General features: G+C 36.9%; 1 protein-coding gene across 2 annotated transcripts; it reads right to left on the reverse strand.

Moving 5' to 3' along the window:
- Positions 1-25,933, reverse strand: LOC103439695 (MADS-box protein AGL42). Of its 2 annotated transcripts, XM_070824974.1 has the most exons (8): positions 25,790-25,933; positions 25,457-25,651; positions 20,934-21,015; positions 1,418-1,479; positions 1,226-1,325; positions 1,081-1,122; positions 589-630; positions 1-421 (listed from the first exon to the last, which is right to left on the reverse strand). In XM_070824974.1, exons 2-8 carry the CDS (start codon positions 25,636-25,638, stop codon positions 215-217), a joined length of 717 nt encoding a protein of 238 aa, XP_070681075.1. In that variant the 5' UTR covers positions 25,639-25,651; positions 25,790-25,933; the 3' UTR covers positions 1-214. The 2 variants fall into 2 exon arrangements, with proteins under 2 accessions (XP_070681075.1, XP_070681074.1); XM_070824973.1 differs by lacking the exon at positions 25,790-25,933 and having other exon boundaries at positions 25,457-25,659.
- Between the last annotated feature and the right edge of the window lie 442 nt (positions 25,934-26,375).

Below are 26,375 nucleotides of genomic sequence, written 5' to 3' on the forward strand. Positions count from 1 at the left end.
TTCACCCTCCTCAGCCATGCTCATACATTGTAAGCAAATAATATGGTGCTACAACATGAAGCTTTCAGCATATACATAAAATGATCTGTAATTTTTTACCGTACTATTATTATTGATCTGAGAGCATGGCCACCAAAGATAGGCCTCCATTGCATTATTTTCTTGTTTATATTATTTTTATGGCGTTGTCTTTAGAGATGATTGACATGCATTATTATTTATCTGATACTGACTTCAGACTGGGATGCGAATAACAGTTCACTCTTGGCGGTCCAATGAGCAATTCGGTCTCCACCTTAGAACTCATGCTTCTTTGGCTCCAGTTGCTTACAAAAGCAGAAGCTCCTGCTTTTTCATAGCTTGCAGAAGCAGAAGCGCTTTCTTCTTGACCTGAAGACTCCATCCACGGCTTTGCACGACACTGATCATATCATCATTGTACAGATAAATAAACGAGGGAAGCAAGAAAGACTAGAAAAAAGAAATCATAATGGAAATCAGGATACCAAATCGCCTCAAACGTCATGCACAGTACGGAGTTGTTAGTAATTAAATGGAATCAGTTCAAAAGGATTTAAAAACGTTTACCTCTTCCCACAATTGTGCATTCTCTTGTAACAGGAACCTCTCCTGATTTTAGAGGAGAGAAAGATGGTTAGAACTCAGAACTAGTGAAGCAGTTGAACAATGTATGTATAGAGCTCTACAAATTATTTTAATGGTTAGAGAGTTGTTATATTGAGACACTAAAAAAAGTGCACTCTAAATTTTTAATTCATAACAGAAGATTGGAAAATTGGCCAAAAAAATCAATTTTCACATCTCAATTGTTGGCAAAATCAGTTTTTCAGCATGTTTTGAGTATTTAAATTTTATTAGTTTAACAATTGTTGAAATGATAAATTTTCAGTATGTCATCGATATTTAATTTTCATTAGTTCAACAATTGGGATTTGCTTTTTTATTAATCATTTTAGCCCATTTCCTTCGAGAATTTTTATATAATAAATGCAGCATAACATTTTTTAAATGCTAATAACAACACCGTAATAGTTTTGTAGCACTAAATTAAATGAGTACCTTTGCCTTAAGTTGTTCCCCCTGCTCCATATATAATTGAGCCTGGAATCACTTCCAAGTTAGTAAAATTTCAAAAGGAAAATAAAAATCCATTTAACTGATAAGAGTGGGAGGAAAATGGAAGTTTAATCATTAGCTGAAATACCTTCCTCTCTCTTATGTTGCATAAGCTTCGTTCCAGCTGGCTACTGATCTCTTGGAGTTCTTCAACAGAGCAAGAATCCAAACCATTTCCCAAATACTTCCTACGACATACAAATTTCAGAGTTTAGGAAAACCTGAAACATCAGTTGAGTACAAAAGTGCTGGAGAAGATGATCAAAACTAAGCCATAAACCGTTGAGAAGCTTCTAGGATCTCTATCTTCTGGGCCATAGTAGCTGATTCATGCTTCAAGTGCTGCATGCATGCAGATTAGTTAGTTTTTCTCAGCCTGAACTTGTCTCATATATGAGGTTAGTGTTATCAAGAAATCACTCGCCTTTTGACCTTTTGCATTACGTTTTTTTATGCTATTGAATAAATAAAAGAAAATTCAAAAGAGAGTGCAGAAAGTCAAAAGCAATGCGAAAATCACTTCATGTAACAAAATTGTCTTAAAACAATCATCATCAGTCACAACTAAAGAGTACACACAATGTGAAATGTGATATATAATTCTCCTATAGAGTACAAACGCATGGAAACATGCTTAGGTGTAAAAGGATTTGCTAATAGTAACCTAATCAACAACTTGAAGCCCCCTCCCCAGATTCTTTTCTTTTTTCCTTTCTCGTTAGATAAGCATGTATCAGCCTATCAGGTGTCAATATTGTAAAGTAATGATGATGCTTAAATAAGACGAGGAAGGTCAAAATCCAAAAAACTTCCCAGCAATCTTAATATACATATTAACAAATACAATTGTGTGTATGTATAGTACTGATTTGCACATACGTAGATTACAACACACAGTTGATGGAGAAATGGAGTTTCAACATAAAACCAATTAGCAATATGAGTAGTATCTCAACTACTTATAAGCACATGCAATGTCTCTTCTCTCATCAATGTGGTATTCATTCACAACATGCCCCCTCACGTGTGAAAATTTTTAAGCCTAACACATGGACAACACAACTTGTGTGACATGGAGCATGTGTGGTATTGGAAATATGGAGAGTTTTTCAACTACTTATAAGCACATGTAAGGTGTTAGGAATGTCGGTACTACAAGATAGAGAATGTCAAGGTAAAGTAGAAAATGAACATCAAGAATTTATGTGGTTCGGCAATTTATGCCTACGTCCACGAAACAAGGATCAATCTTCACTATTATGAAAAAAATGAGTACAACAAGAGTAGTCTTACCAAGCCAAAGACAAGACTTGATGGATACAAGAAAGTATGACACACACTTTCTATCACTCTAAACTTCACTCACAATGTGTAGTGGAACACTCTCACTCTCACTCTTGGAGTGGAACTCTAGCTTTGGAATTGATCATTTGCTACTCACACTTGGTTCTTAATTGGTTACTTCACTACAACATCACACTCATATTTATAGGTGAGGGTTTAGCATCCTACTAGTTTCTAGCATATTCTTCAAACCTCTTGCATAGATAATTCTAGACTAGCCACAAACTTGTAGCTTCTAGATCTTTCCATTTGCAGCCAAGGAAGCTAGTACTCTCTAACTTCTTCCATCAACTTAATAATATGCTAGAATTGTCTAGCATGCTCCAGCCACCTCACTTGCTTATTAGAATAATCTAGAACATTGATCATGGGCTGGACCATATACCAACACAAGGTTCCTGCTCTCATCATTGTATGATCCATTTCCAACCATTGCCACAGAGAATCTCTTAAACAATTAGTTCTGGATTAGTATTGGAAAGAAAGGTGCCTAGCAGAAGCAAGTAGGAAGAGAAGCGATAAGAAGTTAAGAACCATCCCAGGCAAGTGATCTAAAAAACACTTACAGGAAAGTAGACTGTTGAGCTTGGTGCATCTGTGCCTCCAGAGAACACAACAGTCCTTTTTCCAATGCCCTCTGGAAATACGACAGATTCCAGGGCACATAAACCACCCAGAAATGCCCCCTGACTATAATCAAAATAGGTAAAATAAAAAAGCTATATCTTCATTGGGGTTCAAGCAAGGGGTGGTTGCTTATTACACCATGTTCCTCTAGCACACCTAGTAAAAACGAATATAGTCTAAGCTAATATGAACAAATGGGTCCGAATTTCCTCATTACTCTTACTAGGTGGTGAGCGGTGCGCCACATTTAAGCGGTTTAACTATAGTTAACTAATTGAATTTTCATATATATAACAAAAATAAAATGCTAAAAAAACCACATTTTTATAAATTCCTTTCTAATTTGCTTGCCTCAAATCTTGAAATTATTTTTTATTATCAATGCTATTTTTTTTTACGTTAGAAATCATCAATGCTAAAAAGATTCATACCATATAAAAAAGGGTATATATATTAAAACCAAAGAAAACAATTAGGATAGTGCTATTCATACACCTATTTTTACTTTTTGCACTCTTGTTAATTTTTTACTATTGATCTTCTTCTATTTATTTGATCCAACTGACGAAATTAAGAGTAGTAAAAATGCCTACGTGGATAGCACCACCCAACAACTATTACTGCTACATTTTCACTCTTTCAGTTCACTAGGAGGGTACTAGAACCAAAGAAACATCTATGTGTTAGGAGTACTAAGATCCAATGGTTATGAAATGGACAAGTGTCAAATGAGTATGAAGTTAGTTGAGTTGGTTATGTTGTGACTTAGAGTGTAAGCTACCAAAGGGATATTATAAATAGCTTGTAACAAATCATTGTAACTAATAAGAAAAGAATAGTACAATTGAATAACTGATTTCTCTCTCTAAACTCTAATTCTTCTACTTCTCTCTCTGTCTTTCTTTCTTCATTCTTTCTTGTATCTGTATAATCCTCTTCCTCAAGAACCTATGATGGTTTACATGGTATCATCGCCCGAACAAGCGTAAAACGCTTGCCGGTTTTGTCGATCTTGGTTTCGATTGCTTCCGCTACTGTGATTGCTTTTCTTTTGCTTTGGTTTTCTGGAATATTGGGTTATTGTTGATCGTGTTTCTGATATATTGGGGTGTTTTCTGCAAATCTTCGTCTGGTTCTTCACTCGTTAAAGGGTGCATACCAACTGTTTGTGATTTGATGTCAGTCAAGATTCTTTGGAATTTCTCTACAATTTGCAACAATGGTAACAGCAGCTCAGTTACAGATCTTACAGTCTCCGATTACTTCGTTGATTTCATCTGTTTCCAGTTCGGTTAATGTGAAATTGGACGAGACGAACTATTTGGCTTGGCATTTTCAGATGCAGCTCCTTGAAGGCCATAGCATCATTGGTTTTGTTGATGGTTCAATGCCGTGTCCTGCTCAATTCAGTCAAGATTCCTCTGCTACTTCTGCAGTTTTGTCTGGTGATTCGTCTACACGGATTCCTTCTGATGACTACACTATATGGAAGATGCATGATAAGGCATTAATGCAATTGATCACTGCGACTCTATCTCCTGCTGCAGTTTCTTGTGTCATTGGAAGTACTAGCTCCAAAGAATTGTGGACACGTCTTAAAGATCAATTTTCTACAGTCACAAGAACGAGTATTTTCCAACTCAAATCCGAACTTCAGACAATAAAGAAGGGTACTGATTCTGTCACATTATATTTGCAGAAAATTAAGGAAGCAAGAGATTTGTTGTCTGCTGCTGGTGTATTCTTTGATGATGATGACATTGTGATTCTTACACTAAATGGTTTGCCTGCTGAATTCAATACCATAAGGTCTGTGATCAGGGGTCGGGAGAGTGTGATATCACTGAAAGATCTTCGATCTCAATTACTTGCTGAAGAAACTTTGCTTGAAAATTGTTCTCATTCACCTGTGTTGTCTGCATTAATGGCTCAAAGTAATGGTTTACCTTCCAAGAATCAGTCTTTTTCTGGGAATTATTGTAACAATAACCATGCTAGTCCGAATTCGACTGCATACAAGTCTTTCAATAATACCAAAGGCAGGAATCGGTTCACTCCTAACTTCAATCCCAAGTATGGCAATTACAAGAATTTTCATTCGAGTCCTGCTCCTGGAATCCTCGGTACTTCACCACCAAGATCAAACAATTATGGATTTCTGTCTCAACCTTGTCAAATCTGTGGGAAACACAATCATATGGCATCAACATGTCATTTTCGTAATACAAACTCTGTACAGGGTTGTCAAATTTGTGGAAAGAACAACCATTTTGCGGATACTTGCAGATTTCGCAACTCTGGTGCTCCTTCTGGTTGTACTATATGTGGAAATCAATATCACAGTGCAGACACATGTTTTCAAAAGAATTCTAATCCTCAACTCAATGCTCTACATGCTGCAACACCTAGTGGTCCATATTCTCCATTCACAGTGACAGTGCCATCTGCACCATCCCAGCAACAAGTATGGCTTACTGATTCTGGTGCCAATAATCACATGACCTCAGATTTGAGTAATCTCTCCTTGGCAACTCCATATCCATCACATGAGACAATTCAAACAGCGAATGGTGAAGGTTTAGCAATATCTCATATTGGTTCTACACTTCTCAGAACTTCAAAACAGCCTATTAAACTTACTTCAGTTCTTTATGTACCAAAATTGTCTCAAAATCTGTTGTCTGTGCATAGGATTTGTCTGGATAATAATTGTTGGTTGATTTTTGATGCGTTTTCTTTTTGGATTCAGGACAAAGTCACAGGGAGGATACTTTACAAAGGGCTGTGTAACAATGGATTGTACCCCATCATCTCTTCAACATCTCCTGCAGCAAGCTTCAGAGGACATCCTGCAGCCTTTCTGGGAAAGCAAGTTCCTCACAGTATTTGGCATAAGAGATTAGGTCACCCTTCAAATTCAATAGTTTCTCAGGTTCTTACATCGTCAAATGTTTTCTGTGTTACTGATACAAACCCATCTCTGTGTCAGACCTGTTTAGAGGGCAAATTTAGCAAATTGCCATTTTCTTCTTCCCTAGTCAAGTCTGTCAAACCTTTTGATATTGTTCATAGTGATGTGTGGGGGCCTGCTCCGTGTATTTCTTTTGACGGTTTCAAATACTATGTCACTCTCATTGATCATTGTACAAAATATTCCTGGATTTTTCCTATCTGCAATAAAAGTGATGTTTTTGGAATCTTTAGGGCCTTTTACAATTTTATTCTCAATCAGTTTCAAGTCTCCATTAAAACTCTTCAAAGTGATGGTAGTGGTGAGTATGTTAGTAAGGCATTTCAAACATTCTTATCTGATAAAGGCATCCATCATCAAGTGTCTTGTCCTCATACACCCGAACAAAATGGCATTGCCGAAAGGAAACACAGACACATCATTGAAACATTTATCACTTTGTTACAAACTGCATCTCTACCATCCCTGTTTTGGTCCGTTGCTTGTCAAACTTCAGTGTACTTAATCAACAGGATGCCATCTCCTTCTTTACACAACTAGTCTCCATTCCAATTGCTGTATAATTCAAAACCTGAGATCCAACATCTGAAAGTTTTTGGCTGTTCTTGTTATCCTTGGTTAAAACCTTACACCAACACTAAACTAGACCCTAGAACAACCAAATGTGTATTTTTGGGGTATGCATCTAAGTATAAAGGGTATATCTGCTATGATGTGACTAAAAACAAAATCTATATATCTAGACATGTCATTTTTGATGAGACAGAGTTTCCTTATCGGTTTCTTCACACTACACATCACTCTACTTCTTCAACACTGCCATCAGTCCTTCAAACCCCAAGTCCAGTTCCAGATCACAATAATGTTCTTGTGTTCCCACACCATGACTATCATATGAATTCCTCATCAAATAATGTCATGCCAAATACTGTACCTATTCCAATCTCAGAAGGGTCTACTACCCATCCAGGGACAGTTTCAATCTCAGATACAGAATCTCCAGGTTGCAGTCAATCCATTGCTACATCACCAACACAGCCCTTGTCTTCCATACTCCCTGTGGTACCTGAATTCCAACCTGACCAATTGCAAGTGGTTCTCTCCATACCTCCTGTTAACCTCCACCCCATGCAGACAAGATCTAAAAGTGGTATTATTAAGAAGATTGCTCTTCTTGCGGCTGTTCATGACAATGGAGGTGTTGACTGGACTCAAGTGGAACCTGCCACTTATAAATCTGCTTTAAAGACTCCAGTATGGTATGAGGCTATGAAAGAGGAGATTGCTGCATTACACTCTCAGGGTACATGGTCTTTGGTTCCTCTACCAAAACATAAGAATTTAGTTGGTTCCAAATGGGTGTTTAAGATAAAAAAGAATGCTAATGGGTCCATTGGGAGGTATAAGGCACGACTGGTCGCTCAAGGCTTTAATCAAGAATAAGGGATTGACTATGGGGAAACCTTTAGTCCGGTTGTTAAACCAACAACAGTGTGGTTAGTCTTAGCTTTATCAGCACACTTTGGTTGGTCATTGCGACAGTTGGATGTGAAAAATGCGTTCCTTCATGGTATTTTGCATGAAGAGGTGTACTTGGCCCAACCACCTGGTTTTGTTGATATTCATCATGAGGACTATGTTTGCAGATTACATAAGTCTTTATACGGATTGAAACAGGCACCTAGAGCCTGGAATGAGAGATTTACCTCCTTTCTACCATCTTTGGGGTTCACATCTACTTATACTGATCCTTCTTTGTTTGTGAAACTGGTTGACAGTTCTGTGGTCATTTTACTTCTGTATGTGGATGACATTATTATTACTGGCAGTGCAACTACAGCAATTACTGAGGTTATTCAGTCACTTGCTAAGGAAATTGATATTAAAGATTTGGGTCCTTTACATTATTTTCTAGGGATTCAAATCTTGCAAAAGAAGGATGGCCTGTTTCTTTCTCAAGATAAGTATGTTACAGATTTGTTAACTAAGTCTGAAATGCTGCTGTCTAAACCATGTGCCACTCCCTGTTTGCCATATAACCGATTGCTCAAAGATGATGGGAAACCTTTTAATAATCCGGCTCTTTATAGAAGTTTAGTTGGAGCTTTACACTACTTGACATTTACTCGACCTGACATCGCTTTTGCAGTACATCAGGTTTGTCAGTTTATGCAGCACCCTATGGACTCTCATTTCATGGCAGTTAAACGGATCCTTCGGTACTTAAGAGCTACTCAAGGTTGTGGTATTCATTATGTCAAGGGTTCCCTGGATATTACTGCATATAGTGATGCAGACTGGGCTGGCGATCCTAATGATCGCCGGTCCACCACTGGAATGGTTGTATTTTTGGGCTCTAATCCTATTTCGTGGTCATCCAAGAAGCAAAATACTGTCTCTCGTTCCTCCACAGAAGCTGAATATCGGGCTCTATCCACTACAGCTGCTGAACTTGATTGGATCAACCAATTGTTGGCTTTTCTGCATATTCCAGTTATAGAAAAGCCGGTCCTCTTTTGTGACAATTTATCTGCTATAGCACTGACTTTAAATCCAGTTCAACATCAGCGAACGAAACACATAGAGGTTGATGTGCATTTTGTTCGTGAGAGGGTCGCAACACAGCAATTGCAGGTTCATTTTGTGTCTTCAACCGAGCAGTTTGCTGACATACTGACAAAAGGCTTGTCTGCTCCTCTCTTTCAGACTCATTGTGCCAATCTCAGGCTCAAATTCTCTGCCCCTGAGCTTGAGGGGGGATGTTAGGAGTACTAAGATCCAATGGTTATGAAATGGACAAGTGTCAAATGAGTATGAAGTTAGTTGAGTTGGTTATGTTGTGACTTAGAGTGTAAGCTACCAAAGGGATATTATAAATAGCTTGTAACAAATCATTGTAACTAATAAGAAAAGAATAGTACAATTGAATAACTGATTTCTCTCTCTAAACTCTAATTCTTCTACTTCTCTCTCTGTCTTTCTTTCTTCATTCTTTCTTGTATCTGTATAATCTTCTTCTTCAAGAACCTATGATGGTTTACACTATGGTGCCTACTCTTTCACTCTTTCAGGTACCGTTTGGTACGTGGGACGGGACGGGACGAGCCGTTCCGTCCCACGTTTGGTGCGCCTAAAAACTGTGGAACGGGTTGTCCCATGAGACGAAATTTGGCTGATTTTTCGTTCCACCTCTTCCCCCGGAACGACCCGTTCCACATCCGTGGAACACAAATTTATAACATTTTATGACAAAATTTCTCCTAATCTTTTTCAATATTTACATCATCTGTTTCGTCCTGTTCTGTCCCGTCCCGTCTGCGTACCAAACGGTACCTCAGTTCACGGATCAAATAATGTAGAGTTGTTAAATTATAATATTATTAGTTTTGTTGTTCTCACACACAGAACAATACTTATTGGCTAGTGACAAATCTGTAATTGGATTAGTTTTAACAATATTATTAGTTCTTTGATATGTAATCGAAGGGGTTTTTACTTTCTTCTATTATTATTAATCTCGAAAGTAAAACTATGGAAAGCACCTTAAAACTAATGGAGATTAGACTGATGTGATAGTTCAAGTTTCTACACTCCAGAATCAAGCAACAGACAAGTTTATAATATTATTAAAGATAACACTCGTTTATTGGATAATGAAGATTTTGTTGCTCTTTGTTGTGAGTATAACTCGAGAGCCCAAATTGCGCTTGCAATTGAGTTCAATTGCCTTTAGACCCAAAAATGTTGCTCCACTGGTAGAACAAAAAAAACAAAAGGGAGGCAATAGTGTGAAATGCAGCAGCCCAATTGGCCGCTCTGCCAACTCAAACCAGGGCTTGGGACCACGTGGTGATGGCGACATCATGCCGATGTCTACAGCTGACAAGGGGGCCCACCCCACGTTGTCAAACAGCTATAATTTCATGTGACTACAACCGTCGAATTTTCAAAGGTAAAAATATAAAATATTTTGCTTTTGCACTATGTGGCATTTTGTGGCGCATCTGATTTCAATAAATTGAAATATTCAACTGTCAAGATTAATCTAACTCTAAAAAATCATAAAAGATATTTTAAAAAATTAAAAAAACTTACACTACATGAATCTTTGAGAATCTTACCAAAAATCTATGCGGACATGTAAAAACCTGAATTTTAATTATATTATTTATCTATTTTTATGACTACATATTTTTTTTTTAAATAACTATTTATGTTTCAATGTTGGTTTTCACGTGTTGAGCAAATGAAAGAAAGGGATGCTAAGAATGTCCAAGGATAAGGGGGTATCGTAGGACTACTTGGAGAGCACTCCAAATTAGCAGGAGGTGGCAGTATGTGGTGATGAAAGAGTTTACCCTACTTAAGCGGTTGACACCTACTGCATTCCACCTACTGCATTCAAGCAAGTGAGTAAGCTATCTGCTAGCTTGAGTTCGTCCTGATCAAGTTTGAAGCTAGAATGGGGTTGCCACGTGGTGGAATAGGTGTCACACTACAAGACACAAAGCCCTTTGGAGGGAGGGAGGGAGCCCACAAACTGATCAGATGAGACCTTGACCTTGACTCAGGTGGAGTGAATTGGTCTCCTATAAGTTGATTTACCTATCCACCCTGCAGCATGGGTACCGATTCCCATCTTGCTTGCTTTAGTCATTCATAGCTATTTTGTACCAATTGTTCTTATTAATTTCAGTGTATTTTGTAATCTTGGCATGTATTAGCCACTGTTATTAATTGTTATTAATTCAAAATTAGTTGCATATACTGATACCAAAATATATGCAGAAAGATATTTTGTTGAAGTGTGTTTTGATTTAAAGCTGAAAAGGGATGTTTTATATGGATTGGTTAGCTACTGGAAAGCATGTTTTGATAAGTTGTTGGTCCCTTCTTTTTAAATCCTATATCAAATAAAGTCGGTATGTTGAGTTGGTACCCTAAACCCTATATATATATATATATATATATATATATATATATGTGTGTGTGTGTGTGTATGCATGTACTTCAACTAAACCTAGCTGGTTTTTACATTTTTCAAACTATCTGCATATGTCCATGTATATAGTATATCGAATAAACCATGTCTGAAGTTGGAAACGATTACATAATGCATGTATATGTGTGGTTTAATATGTTTAATTTCATAAAACAGGCTTTTATCTGACTATTGGCCAAGGCTATTTTTCATCACCCAGCTTATACACCAAGAAGACAGCATGCATATTTATATTTCAATTGGGTGTTGTTAAATTAGTAATCCCAGCTACTTTAATTAGGATTAAAGTTCATGTCATGCGTTTAGTAATTGTCTTACATTTGTGAAATAGGACTTGATCAAGGTGGTGGACTCTTGTAATAGAGAGTTGGAGCAATTCTTTGGAATCTAGGTAGGAGAAATACAGCAGATCTTTACGGAGATTGATTCTATTAAATTTCGTGGAATACTATTATTATTGTTTATCTCATTGGTCTATAATTCTTGTGGAGTGTTAATTGGAAATGTGTACATCATTGTTTCGCTGGATGACTGTGTTGTAGTTGTCTATGAATTACTTTTGATTGAGAATATACTATGATATCTAAAATGAAAGTATTTGTGAATCATTGATAATGTGTCATGTGGCAGTAGTTACGGCGTTGAGAACGAAATTGGAAAGGAGGGTAGTTGGAAAAGACATTTTTTGTAGTTGAGCCAAACTCTTAGTAAGTACCAAGTTTCAGACGAGCCTTTAGTGCATAATTTCTTTTAGAATAATTCTGGGTTGGTGACGAAGAGTTTAGGCAAGAGGACTAACAAAAGGGGATATTGGGATGGTTGTGTTATGGGGTTTAATTTGTATAATAGAACATTCGAACCACCACTGCAGAAGCAAAATGCACGGTATGGGACGTGCAGGTCTGTGTTTTATTATATGAATTAACAGGTAGAGATGAAGAGTATTGCATTGCACTCTTGCATTGTTATCGACAATGATTTGGTACTGAATTACATCATTTTATGAAACTTAATTTAGTATTGTTAATATCTGTGATAATGTTATGTCTCTACTGAGCTGTTAAAGCTAACCCCTATATTGTTATGCAGGTTTACGAACTAGACCGTCAAAAGAAGGTAGACGGGATGAGATAGAATTAGATGTGAGGCTAGAATTTGTATTTATTTATTTTAGCCTTGTAAAGAATTCTTGAGTTTCTTTTTAATTGAGGAATAATTTTTTTACCCTGTTTTGAGTTTCTTTTATTTATTTATCTTTTTAGCTTGCCTGCTGGATATGGGTTTGAATTTTTCCGCCGATCTCGAGTCGAAGTGTGACAAAATGGTATCAGACCATACGAATTAGATACCCTTGGGATTGAACTGTAGTGCCAACTAGAAAAGTTGAACTAAAAGGAACTAGGGCATTGGTCCCTGGACCTTTGCATTTTATTAGTTGTTGATACTTACTTGTAGTGTCAATTTGAGTATAGCAGTGTGAGATACTAGTATTCTAGTTATAGGTAGTTCCATGGGTTTTTAAAAAGTTTTCATTTCATTGGCTTTGCTTACATCTTGTTGGTTACTTGCAGTACAATCAATTAGTTGAAAAAAAATATATTTCAAGTCATGTGTTCCATGTTATTCATTGAATTTTCATGGATTCTATGATAGTGGTTGGAGCACAAGTTTCTCTTAGGGTCCATCAGATGACTGAGAAGAGCAATTCTATATTTTCATAGTTTTGCAAACATTACATCTCTTTTAGAAAATTCCTAGTTGGGAATGTCTTAGAAATTTGATGTAAGAGACTCTCTTAGACAGGAAATTAAAGTTCAGGTTGGATCTATTGAATTATTTATTAGTTCGATTATGTTTCGAAGAGGGAACCAATTCACATGCGACTCATTCCTACTTGGGGATAACAAAAAGAAGGACCGTTAAGTGACATTCTCATTCCTACATGAGTTAGTGTTAAACATGGTGTCTCATTCCTATACAACTCAGGGTTGTATGATGAACTACTGAAATGTTATTCCTACACAATTTTGGATTGTGTGATGAGTAGATTATATTTCATTCCTAAACAATTTCTGGTTGTGTGATAAATCTATTAAACTTCATTCATACACAATTATTGGTTGTGTGATAAGTTCAATAAAATTCATTGATAAAGAAGTTCATTCCTATACAACTTCTGGTTGTGTGATGAGACTATTGATCCTCATTCCCATAGCTTCAGGCTATGTGATGAGTAAAATGAAATCACCAATGTCGGTGAGAATAAAATAATTAAATAGTGGGCCCAAGTGATGGGTCACATTTCTGAATGTTGTCATACCACGAAGCCATTAAGGATACTACACTTAGTACTATTTCACTTGGAAACTGGATTCACTCAAATTCCAATTACTGGGGTTGAGGTTAATTTGGTTAGACTGCTTGTTAATTACAACCGTTTTTCCTAAGATTATTGTTCGAAGCAACTAGAGTTGTGACTGTGAGTTAAGCTTTGGGATTGAGCTTTTGGTTTCGTGCAAAATTGTGTGAGTAAGTGGTTTTCGAAAATAATTTTGTTAGTACACAAGAAAAATAATTTGTTCCAAATGCAAATTTTGTGTTTCATTTCAAAATTTTCATTTGCTCGTTTCGAAAAGGAAAAAGATATTAGTTATGTTTTTATTTGATGGGTCAAGCTCAATTTTATCGCTGCTTGAAAAGAAAACTTATGTTTTGGCATATATCCGTTTTACTATCAGTGGATTTTACAGTGTTTTACTATATATAAAGGGAAGAAACGCTAGAGTTGGAAGCCAATACATAAAAAATTGCAATCCACTTAAAATGGAAGGGTAATCTCTATGCAACCATTTTGGTTGGATATTCTCATAGTTTCCTTCAACTACTATTATATGTTGAGTAAGGTCTTATAAATTTCGATCACAAAATTTATTTTAAATAGGATGGATCGTAAAAGACCCGGATTTTATTTATATTATTGATCTATTTTTATTTATTTTTTAAATATAATTATTTATGTTTCAATGTTGGTCTCCTCTTGTTGAGCAAATGAAAGAAAGGGATGCTAAGAATGTCAAAGGATAAAGGGGTATTTGTAGGATACATGGAGAGCTCTCCAAATTAGCAGGAGGTGGGAGTATGTGGTGATGAAAGAGTTTTCCCTACTTAAGCAGTTGACACCTACTGCATTCAAGTAAGTGAGTAAGCTATCTGTTTAGCTTGAGTTCGTCCTAATCAAGTTGGAAGCTAGAATGGATTTGCCACGAGGTGAAATAGGTGTCACACTACTAGACACAAAACCCCTTGGCTTTGCACGTAGCAGTTTGTTATGGTCCATCCAGTATCTATTCACCTACTGCCTTTCCTCTAGTATAAATAGAGATGCAGCCTTCATGCTAACTCAGAGAGAGAGGGAGAAAGAGAGATAGAGAGAGATCAGAGAAGAGACTGTATATTTGTCGGAACAATTTATAGCAGAACTCCTCTGTTCCCTTTTCCGTTAAGCTTCCTCTATGCCTTCGAGTAATAGAGCGTGTTCTTAGTTTTGGTTTCTTATCCTAGCACTGAGAAGAAACGGTGAAATCAGTATTCAACTATGAGGTTAGAATGGAAACAACCCAGAAACTGATCAGATGAGACCTTGACTCAGGTGGAGTGAATTGGTCTCCTATAAGTTGATATACCTATCCACTTGCAGCATGGGTAACGATTCCCATCTTGCTTGCTTTATTCAGTTCATAGCTATTTTGTATCAATTGTTCTTATTAATTTCAGTTTTATTTTGTAATCTTGACATGTATTAGCCACTTTTATTAATTCAAAATTAGTTGCATATACTGATACCAAAATATATTCAGATGGATATTTTGTTAAAGTGTGTTTTGATTTTAACGAAGGACATGACACAGGACCGAGCACAATGGCGTTCTAAGATTCATATAGCCGATCCCACTCAGTGACTTGGATTTTCCAAGTCTCCAACCGAGAAGTTTTCCTCACTCGAAAAATTAAAGGAACATTACCCCAACCTACATGCTCCACTCAGAAAACTTCAACATACAAGCTTCAACAAAAGAAAATTCAAAGAACTTAGCAAAGAAGGCTTTGGTGTATTTAACACAATACGTTGAAATGAAGGAAAACTTATTTATTGATATCCCCGATAAGCTACAAATATGTACATATACATGAGTCAAAATAAACAAACAAGATGGAGCCTTCACAAAGGTTGCTTAGGAGAAGTCTCAGCAGTCGGTAGAGCCCCAGAAAGAGAAGGCATCGGAGGGGGATCATTCGGAGCCTCAGTACTGGACAGAACCCTAGAAGGAGGAGGCATCAGAGGTTGATCATTTGGAGCTTCATTACGCGGTACAGCTCCAGAAGACGAAGACAATAAATGCCTTTGGAACAAACCCACAAATCTCTTATGATCAAGTAAAACCTGACCATCAGTTTCCTTCATCTGGTCAAGCTTCATCTTCATGTTTGTAGCATAGTCATGTGCGAGCCGGTGCAACTGTTTATTCTCATGCTTGAGCCCTCTAATCTCCTGTTTGAAACTCATCACTTCGGCCGCCAATGATTCAACTTGGCGGGTTCGAGCAAATAGGCATTGGGCCATATTAGACACAGAACCTGTACACTGAACACTGAGAGCCAGTGAATCCTTAACAGCTAACTCATCAGACCGTTTGGAAAGTAGTCTGTTATCTTTGGGAGTGAGAAGGTTCCTGGCCACCACCGCAGCGGTCATATCATTCTTCATCACGGAATCCCCAACGGTAAGAGGACCAGTAGGGGAGACGAAGGATGGGCGCCATATGTTGTCTGGAGAAGGCGGGGCTGCCTCTTCAACAAGGTTCAAGTCAAAACGACGGTCGGAGGGGCCAGACATTTTCAAAGGTATTGAAGAGAGAAGAGGTCGGACAAATCAAGATCTTAGAAGTGCAAGAATGGAGCTTCTACTGGTGGAGATTCAAGTGTGCTTTGGAACTTAATGCCAGCCCCTATAAAAAGCTGCACTCGACGGAGCTTCAGACATCGAAGAGGCGCCTGCTCAGAAATCGAAGAGGCGTTTGCTTTCTCAAAAGCTGGGCTGCTTAGAGACCACGAGGGTTGATCTCATAAATCGAAGAGGTGTTTGCTTTCTCAAAAGTTGGGCTGCTCAAAGACCACAAAAGCCGATCTCAGAAATCGAAGAGGCGCTCGCTTCCTCAAAAGCTGGGCTCCTCAGAGACCACGAGGGCCGATCTCAGAAATCGAAGAGGCACCTACTTTTCCAGCCTTGTCAGCACCTGTCACACGCACACTCAGCTTTGCGGAAATTATGGGTATTCTGTCGAAGACTTCTGGGGAAGTAGAAAACACATGAATCTTACTGTCCAATCACCCACTTCCCACACGCAGCAATAGCTCATGGGTACCACAGATAACTTTGCCAAAGTTCTCTGCCAAAGTTGAGCACGTGAAGCTTGCAGCTCCCACTACATCGCTCTGACCAAGAAGGGTAAAAGAATAGCAGAGAAACAACACTAACAAAGTTTAGACCCATAAATTTTGAAGGTCTAGCTACCATATTATTACCCACAAGGGTAAAGGAACAGTACCACTGTTGGATAATTGGAAAGTCCCTATGTGTCAACCTCTGTGCCTCGTGGCAAGGTAGACTAGCAAACATGCCCAACCTTTACTCACATTCGAGAAAACACTCCCAATAAGATTGCTTGCTCCAAAATCGAAGAGGCACCGTCCTCCGAATCTCGAGAGCCAGACTCCCAACATGACTACTTTCTCAAAAATCGAAGAGAGGGTAAAGGAACAGTACCATTGCTGGATAATTGGAAAGTCCCTGTGTGTCAACCTCTGTGCTTCGTGGCAAGGTAGACTAGCAAACATGCCCAACCTTTACTCACATTCGAGAAAACACTCCCAACAAGATTGCTTGCTCCAAAATCGAAGAGGCACCGCCCTCCGAATCTCGAGAGCCAGACTCCCAACATGATTACTTTCTCAAAAATTGAAGAGACACTGCTCCCCGAATCTCGAGAGCCAGACCCCCAGCATGATTGCTTTCTCAAAAATCGAAGAGGCATCGTTCTCCGAATCAATCGAAGAGGCGCTCGCTTTCTCAAAAGCTGGGCTGCTCAGAGACCACGAGGGCCGATCTCAGAAATCGAAGAGGCACCTTCTTTTCTAGCCTTGTCAGCACCTGTCACACGCACACTCAGCTTTGCGGAAATTATGGGCATTCTGTCGAAGACTTCTGGTGAAGTAGAAAGCACATGAATCTTACTGTTCAATCACCCACTTCCCACACGCAACAATAGCTCATGGGTACCACAGATAACTTTGTCAAAGTCTCTGCCAAAGTTGAGCACGTGAAGCTTGCAGCTCCCACTACATCGCTCTGACCAAGAAAGGTAAAAGAATAGCAAAGAAACAGCACTAACAAAGTTTAGACACATAAATTTTGAAGGTCTAGCTACCATATTATTACCTACAAGGGTAAAGGAACAGTACCACTGCTGGATAATTGGAAAGTCCCTGTGTGTCAACCTCCGTGCTTCGTGGCAAGGTAGACTAGCAAACATGCCCAACCTTTACTCACATCCGAGAAAACACTCCCAACAAGATTGCTTACTCCAAAATCGAAGAGGCACCGCCTTCCGAATCTCGAGAGCCAGACTTCTAACATAATTACTTTCTCAAAAATCGAAGAGACACTGCTCCCTGAATCTCGAGAGCCAGACCCCCACCATGATTGCTTTCTCAAAAATCGAAGAAGCATCGTTCTCCGAATCTCGAGAGCCAGATACCACATACCACTTTTTCAAAGTGCTCTGACAGAGTTAAAACATGTGAAGCTGGCAGCTCCCACTGCCGTGCTATGACCAAGCAGGGTAAAGTAATAGCATTACTACTTGTTGTTAGGGAGACTCCTATATATGTCGACCTCCATCCCCAACGGACAGGCAAACCTGCAAAAATGCTCAACCCTTCCTCATATCTGAGAGGGCACTCCCAACGAAGCCTTTCGAAATATTCAGCTTTCTTTCCCCCCGATAATACCTCTGCAAACAAGCTATACTAGAGCAAGAATATCTCATATCATCAGGGTTAAAAGCAAGAGTATCCCATATCATGCTTTTTCCCTGTCTTTTCCTTTGGCCTTGTTTTTACCTGCAAGACAAGGAGAAAGAGAGCAATCAGTCAGCACTTGAAATCAAGCTCCCAGCCAGGAACTGACAGCCTGGAACCCTTACCTGATTACTTACCTGGTATTGCTCTCGAGTACTCATCTTCAACATCTTATGTTGCCAGGGAAGATACCGCATCTGCTTGAGGAACAGATAGGGCAAGTACGAAGGATACAAGGAAGCATGTGGAGACAAGCGTAACAGCACACGTGCCGATCCATCCATTACTCTGTCAAAAGCAAAAGTATCCCATATCAGCAGGGTCGAACGTACTCTAGATTTGATGGACTTGTTTTGACCCTCAAATTCTTCAGTCGGCCTTATACTCTGGAGGAAACCAGAAAACCCTCCAGCTCAGTTCAAGAATAAGCCTGTGGAAAGTTACTTCTTCAAAAGCAAAAGTATCCCATATCATCTCTTCTCATTTTTCTTCTCTTTATCCTTCATGCTGCTGCAAGATGGGGAGAAGGTGAACAATCAGCCGGAGCTCTGATTGCTTACCTTGTCTGTCACCTCTTTCAACAAATCCCCTAGCTCGGCGACTTGGGGGACTCCTACTACATGGTTTGTATCGCGCTTGACCAAGCCTGAAACTACAAGTAAGCTTCAAGTGAAATTGATACATTACCTTGTGCATCTCCACCAGTTAAAGATACCACCCCTGGATGGAGGAAGAGTACTTCCAGAAAAGCTGCCACATCTACCTATGAGACAGATAAGGCAAGTCAAGAGGATACCACACTCCGATACTTAGAAGTTTCGTGATTACGAGATCATTCTCCTACAATATTTCCTAATGTCATTTGTACTCTAATGTCATTTGTACTAAATCATTCACTTGTACTCACTAAAGGAGAGCTTGAACCTATGTACTTGTGTAAACCCTTCACAATTAATGAGAACTCTTCTATTCCGTGGACGTAGCCAATCTGGGTGAACCACGTACATCTTGTGTTTGCTTTCCTATCTCTATCCATTTATATACTTATCCACACTAATGACCGGAGCAATTTAGCGAAGATCACAAAAAGCGACCGTTTTCGCTACCTAGGATCTATCTTACAAGAGAACGGAGAATTAGATGGAGATCTCAACCATAGAATACGAGCTGGATGGATGAAGTGTAAGAGTGCATCCAGCATGTTGTGTGACCGTCGTAGGCCACTGAAGCTCAAGGGAAAATTTTATAAGACGGCAATAAGGCCAGCGATGTTGTATGGCACAGAATGTCGGGCGGTGAAACATCAACACGTACACAAAATGGGTGTAGCAGAGATGAGGATGCTTCGTGGGATGTGTGGGCACACGAGAAAGGATAAGATTGAGAATGAGGATATCCGAGGTAAAGTAGGAGTAGCCGAAATTGAAGGAAAGATGAGAGAAAATCGGTTCCGGTGATTTGGACATGTGCAAAGAAGGCCGACTGACGCTCCGGTTCGAAGATGTGACTACGGGACAGAGGTTCAGGGCCGAAGGGGTAGAGGAAGACCTAGGAAAACTTTGGAAGAGACTCTAAGAAAAGGCTTAGAGTACTTGGATCTAACGGAGGACATGACACAAAACCGAGCGCAATGGCGTTCTAGGATTCATATAGCCGACCCCACTTAGTGGGAAAAGGCTTTGTTGTTGTTGTTGTTGTTGTGTTGTGTTTTGATTTTAAAGCTGAAAGAGATGTTTTATTAGCTACTGGAAAACATGTTTTGATAAGTTGTTGGTCTCTCTCATTTTCCTCTTTTGTCTGTCTTTATAAAAAAGTCAACATAAGACATTGAGGTGGCTTAATAGTAACCCTTCAAATAAGAAGGGACTGCAAGTGAGGAGAACTTTGAGAGACAAGGATCCTACTCCGACACAGCACCTTGTTCATATATGCATGGTTCATTGAGTAAAATGCTATATTAATTCTCTTTATTTTTTTATTTTAAATTATCTTTCTTTATTAATTCGTGCCTAGATGATAATTAATCTTATTATTTCCATGCTTTGACGTCATTCACAACCCTTTCTCCATGCATTAATGGATATGTCAAATTACTTTTTGTGAATCTTAAAGGCCGACTAGGACTCTAATCTTTAGGTCTGTAGCTCTAAAGCTTCTAGCCTGAAATAAATCATAGATACTTGGTTCTTTTCCAAGTCACTCAACTCAACTGATACAAAAAAAACTAACCCTATGTTTGGATCACGAGATTTTTCCATCGAGCTTTAGATTTAATTGTTTAAAATGCACTAGAAAAATACTATTAATGAACTACACAAGCACCATCAAATACTACAAATACATTACAAGGAACTACATAAAAAAATTTCAAATGACAAGTTTCAAGGAGTTATTTGAAACTTCTCTCCAATGTATTGCATCTACTCACTTTCAAGTCTATCTATCTAATTTTTGTAATGCATTCTGAACAAATTTAGGGTAAATTTCATTAAACTTTAAAACTACTTGTTCTTCGCCCAAGCATAGGATAAAAGTTCCTTATTTTTTTCCCTAATATAATAATTTCCAGACTTTATATGAATCAATATTTTATATCTTCTATCTTATTGAAGATTATGGCCGATGACAAAATTCACCACATCAAGATACTGTAAGTTTTATAATGAACTCTGAAATTAAAGATGGATTTTCAAATTCGAAGATAGAACTTCTAACCTGCACGTATTGTTCCGCTTCAACCATGTTGGTTTCCCCTCCATTTTCATGTTTGAGGTATCGTTCTATAGTCTGGTGCATGCTGAAGCATCCAGAAATAGAGAGGTCAAAAACAGATAATGATAAAATTAGATAGAGCTGCATTCATTACAATATCTCTTAACAACAAGATATGTATATACATACATACTTGATGTTACGCAATGGTTCAGGTTTTCCTTTCGTTAAGTGTCAAGGAATACCAGAAAACATAATCTGATTCATAAGTACTTCCTTTGTGAAAAATTGACCGTTTAAAACAAAGGAACGCAACAATCTTAAAAGTTAATACACACACACACACATCTATCCTGATTTGTGGCACTATATTTTTAACACAATATTTGAATACAAATTTTGAGACCATTAGATTAGTTCACTCTTAACGGTTGAGATGTAATCTGACATGAAAGCTAATTTGATTATTAATCTTTAAACAATTTGAAAATACAATTTTGAACATTTCGATTATGATTCCCTCTTTATCATTAACTATCTCCATTAACTATATGTTTCGATCTCTCCTTTCCCACTTTCCTCATTTTTTTGGTCTCTTCGTTTTCTCATGCTCTCTAGCATTCTAATTATTTTTGTAACTTTGTTGGACTGTGAAGTATTTCTGAGATGGAATAAGATATCAAGGGTACCGGATTTGAGTTTAAGGATAAGAAGATCGAATTTTTCATCTCCTTTCCTTTTCTCATAGTTTTATTCAACCGACATGATTTTTTATATTTCATAAGTTGGATGCATAACATCATAAAATCTATTGTACATTTCATTCAAATTCATGAGTTATAATAAAAATGAACAAACCCCTTTCATCAAAATACGGCAACGGATAAACAAATATAAAATTCCATATAGCCTATAGTCTAGTATAACCATTTCGAAATACTTATTCTAGGTCATTATTGACTAGTGCTCTTCCCATATCTATGAACATTATTGTCTCAAATACCTATGAAACATCAAATTGGAGCAAAAGTTTAAGAAACCTTTTGGGGGCTAAATTCTCCATGAATATGTCTATGTAACTTCTTTTATACAATAAACGAAAAATCCTACTTTGTTTAAAATAAAAAATAAATAGAGAATAGAATGGAAATCGCAAAGAGGAGGAGCAAAAAAAACTGAAGGAAGGGATGTTTTGTAAGTGCCTCAATTTTGAAAATTTGAAATTAAACATTCATGTCTTTTAGAGATTTGATTAAACTCTTTTTCTCATAAGAATTAATATTTTTTTGTACCAAAATTACATAACCTGCCATTGCCCCATAGTTCTTAAAACCTCACACCAAAATTCCCTATAATCTAGCATTTTGATTACTCTCTCCCTCTTTGGAGATAATTGCCAAAAAAAAAAAGCATAGATAAATACAATTTAATTTCACAATACTTCCTACAATTTAGCAATGATTATCTACGATTTAATATATATATATATATATATTTTTTTCAAAATGATTTAAAATATTTTTAAATCCAACGAAATCAAACGTACCAAAAATAGGACTGACAACAGTATAAACGTACCAATAAATAATGTGTACAAAATCGAACGCACCAAAACTGAAAATAATGTATCAATATCAACAATGTATACCAAATCAAACGTACCAAAACCGCAAAGGAACATACCAATCAACGTTTAATTCAAACATACCCAGCGATAATATACACATAATATGTTGTACTTGATAATAGTTTGTCAACAACTATAAGTAAAAAAAATGCAAAGAAAAATAGTTTGACAAAAAAAAAATGAAAAAATTATTGTGGATCACCAATGATTTGGAAAAAAAAATCCATAAAAACAAACCATTTGAAAAAAAAAGAGAGAATATTTAATGTTTGGAGGACAAAACAATTTATTTTGATCAAAAGAATATAATTGGAAAAGGAGATAATAGAGTTAATAACTAATATCCCACTAAATAAGGAAAAAAAACACATCCAACAACTTAGAGGATAAATTCAGAAATAATAATTAACATTTTATTTTCAAAAAATACATAATGATATGTAATTTAAATTAACTGAAAATGCTAAGCTGTTTATTGATCAAAACACTTTAATCAAATTTCGAAAAGACGCAAATGTTTAGTCTAAAAGATATAAAAAAATTGTATGGGATTCTAATTTCTCTTAATTTTAAGGGATTGATTACAATATTTATACTTATTCAATACAATCACCACCTGACGATAATATATAATTCATATGAATATATGCAAGTGACCCTTTACCACACTGGTAGATAAGTGTTGAGCCCTGGCATGGTGGTTGTGGGTTCAAACACCGTCAATATCTAATCTAACATCTAATCTAACAAAATCTATCATTTGACAAAAAAAAAACCAGACCGACAAGATGGGAATTGTATTAAATATATACACGTAATTAAGGAAAAATCAAATTAATTTTCATGTCAAGTAAAATCTCAACAATTAAAAGTAGGGTAATTCAATGGTTTAAAACTCATGACAAAACATGTGTATAACATATGGTCACATATCTGCCCCATGGGTTAGGATCAAGGAACACCCATTTTTTTATACACATTTTGAGTCCCATTTTGTAACCTTTTCAACAATCTATATTTCAATTCATTATCCATAGACCATCCTTGCAAAAATTAAATAAATTCAAAACTATTAAGACACTCATTTGTAACTTTGTAGTGAAGAAAATGGATGAATACGTTTTGCAAATAAACACTAAAATGACTATCATTCAATCCATCGGTCATATGGTTTCATATTGGGTGATTTTTGGTATAAATGATCTTTAAGGTAAGATCTAAAATATAGACAGTTGGACCGTTGAAATACATTACGAAAGAGACCCTACAAAACGTGTGACAAAATATATATAGGGTCAGGATTCGGGGACACATTTTTTTGACACCCATTTTGTTTGGCCCACTTCGTTATGTATTTCAACAATATGAACTATCTATATTTTAGTACATCATTCATAGATCATCCTTACAAAAAATTAGACAAATCTAAAACTATTAAGACATTTATTTATAGTGAAGAAAATTGACAAAAACGAAACCCTAAATTTAATCCAATGGTCATATGGTTTCACATTTTGACACACGTTTTTGTGGGGCTCACTTAGTAATGTATTTCAACAATCCAACCGTCTATCTTTTGTCTTATCTCAAAAATCATGTATACCAAAAATACCAAAATCCGAAAATCATATGACAGTTGGATTAAATTTACTGTTTCTTTGTAGAACCATATTCGGTTAACCCAAATCCAAAACCATATGATCATTGGATCAAATTTAGTGTTCATTTGAATAATTGTATTCGTCTATTTTCTTCACTACAAATGAATTTCTTAATGGTTTGGTGTTCATCTATTTGCAAGGATGTTATATAAATGATATACTAAAATATATATGTTCAAATTGTTGAAATACATGACGAAATGTATCTTAACAAACGTGTGTCAAAAGACGCTTGTCCCATGATCCTAACCTCTACATATATTACTATGGCCAGGCTAGCAATTTTGACATGATCAAGTGGACAAAATAATTACGTAGGTATATAGTTAGTGATAAATTTACCAGAACTTAAGCATGCAGATGCATTAAAACAAAGAGAAACATCTACACGTGTACTTAAGGGGAAATGTAAAGTTGAAAAGCCCCCAAGAAATCTCATTCAATTCACTGGAAAAAAGTTCTACATAAACTGGTAGAAACGACAAAAAAAGCTTCTTGAAATCTAATCACCATAATTAGCAATCAGATAAAACAAATGTTATTTAGACCTACACTATCTCCAATGAAATCTCCTGCAGAACTGTAAAAGGAGCAGGCTACTACTCTCTCCAATGAAATGGTGTTGGTCATCCATCCAATCATCAACAAACTAGTAAAGTATAAATGCAAATTCATTATATGTGGATGAATTTTCAAATTTTATGTGGAAATACTCCAATTGTTTTCGGGTAAGTTTAATAAGTTTGGTTCCTCCAGTTTCAAACTCAAACCGGCTGCTGATGTCCCATTCAACTATATGCTAACTGGAAGGAAGACAATTAGAGCCGGTGTGATGAACAAAATTGGTCAGTGGGAGTAGCATAGGATATGCACTGAACTTCATCTAGGTCAATAGAGGAAAAAAGAGGCCAAATCTTTTTGGGATGTACTTGATCAAATATATTGATTAAAAAGATATCAGACTTGATTAAAAAGATGCATATGGTACATCCATTAAACATATGTAGATTCTCAAGTCTTGATTATGACCAGAATTGATAGAAAGCTCGAAAAATCTGTAGAACATTTTTTTGTATCATCGGACACCCTAGCTCAAGCTGGTACAACTACATGTAGACGTTTTATGATGTTTGTTTCATTTATTTATTTATTTTTATAAAATTATTAAGCATATAAAAGAAAAAGAAAGATGGGGCTTCAAGACTTTAAATATAAGGAATTTAATAACAGAAACGTACTCAGAGCTGGAGAACTCATAGATCCTGCCTTTCTGAGAGAAGGTGATGACTGCAACTTCAGCATCGCAAAGAACCGAAAGCTCAAAAGCTTTCTTAAACAAGCCGTTTCGACGTTTCGAGAAGGTCACTTGCCGGCTAGTGTCATTCTCAATTCTTTTAATCTCAATCTTCCCTCTCACCATGTCCTCGCTTTGCCTAATCATCATCCACCACCATAAGTAATAGTAAAGAAAAATAATCTTATAGAAATTGGTAAAAATATGCCACATATATAGCTCAAAAAGCTAGCCAAAGGATTTCTTTAGTAGAATTATTAAGAAAAAGATTTACAACCTGCACCCGGGAAAGATTTGAAGAAGTGCTCCAACACTAGAAAGATGACAGATTTTGTGAAGAACGCTGACAGCAAAGAAAACCCATCTGGAGAGGGTTTACTTTAAAACCCCCAAAGAAGTTCTAAATAAAGCAAATTATAGATGAAACCCAAAAGGATATATAGAAGCAAAACCCCCAAAAACATTTTAGATTAAGTTTCCAAAAATGGAATATAGAGAGCCCATATGAAAAGAGACAGGAAAACACCCCAAACAAGAGCAGCAAGGACACAGTGGTATTGGATTGGAAAGAATACATATATGGAAAAAAGATCAGAAACCCTAGAGATAATATTAAAAGAGAAGGGAACGCTGGAGAAATTTTTTATTGTGATTTGAACCCGAATGATATATCACGTGTTTCTATGCAAGTAACAAAAAATTGTACGTTTTAAGTTATTAACTTTTTAATATACATATCTGACTATTTATATAATAACACGTGATGTACCACTTCGTGTGCTAATCATATTAAAAAATCTCTCAAAACGCAGTGAAGGATCGTTTTATCTGATTGGGGACTCTCTTTATCCTCAGGCCCCACG

This window comes from Malus domestica, chromosome 07, assembly GCF_042453785.1.
Source record: "Malus domestica chromosome 07, GDT2T_hap1".
NCBI classification, from domain to species: domain Eukaryota; kingdom Viridiplantae; phylum Streptophyta; class Magnoliopsida; order Rosales; family Rosaceae; genus Malus; species Malus domestica.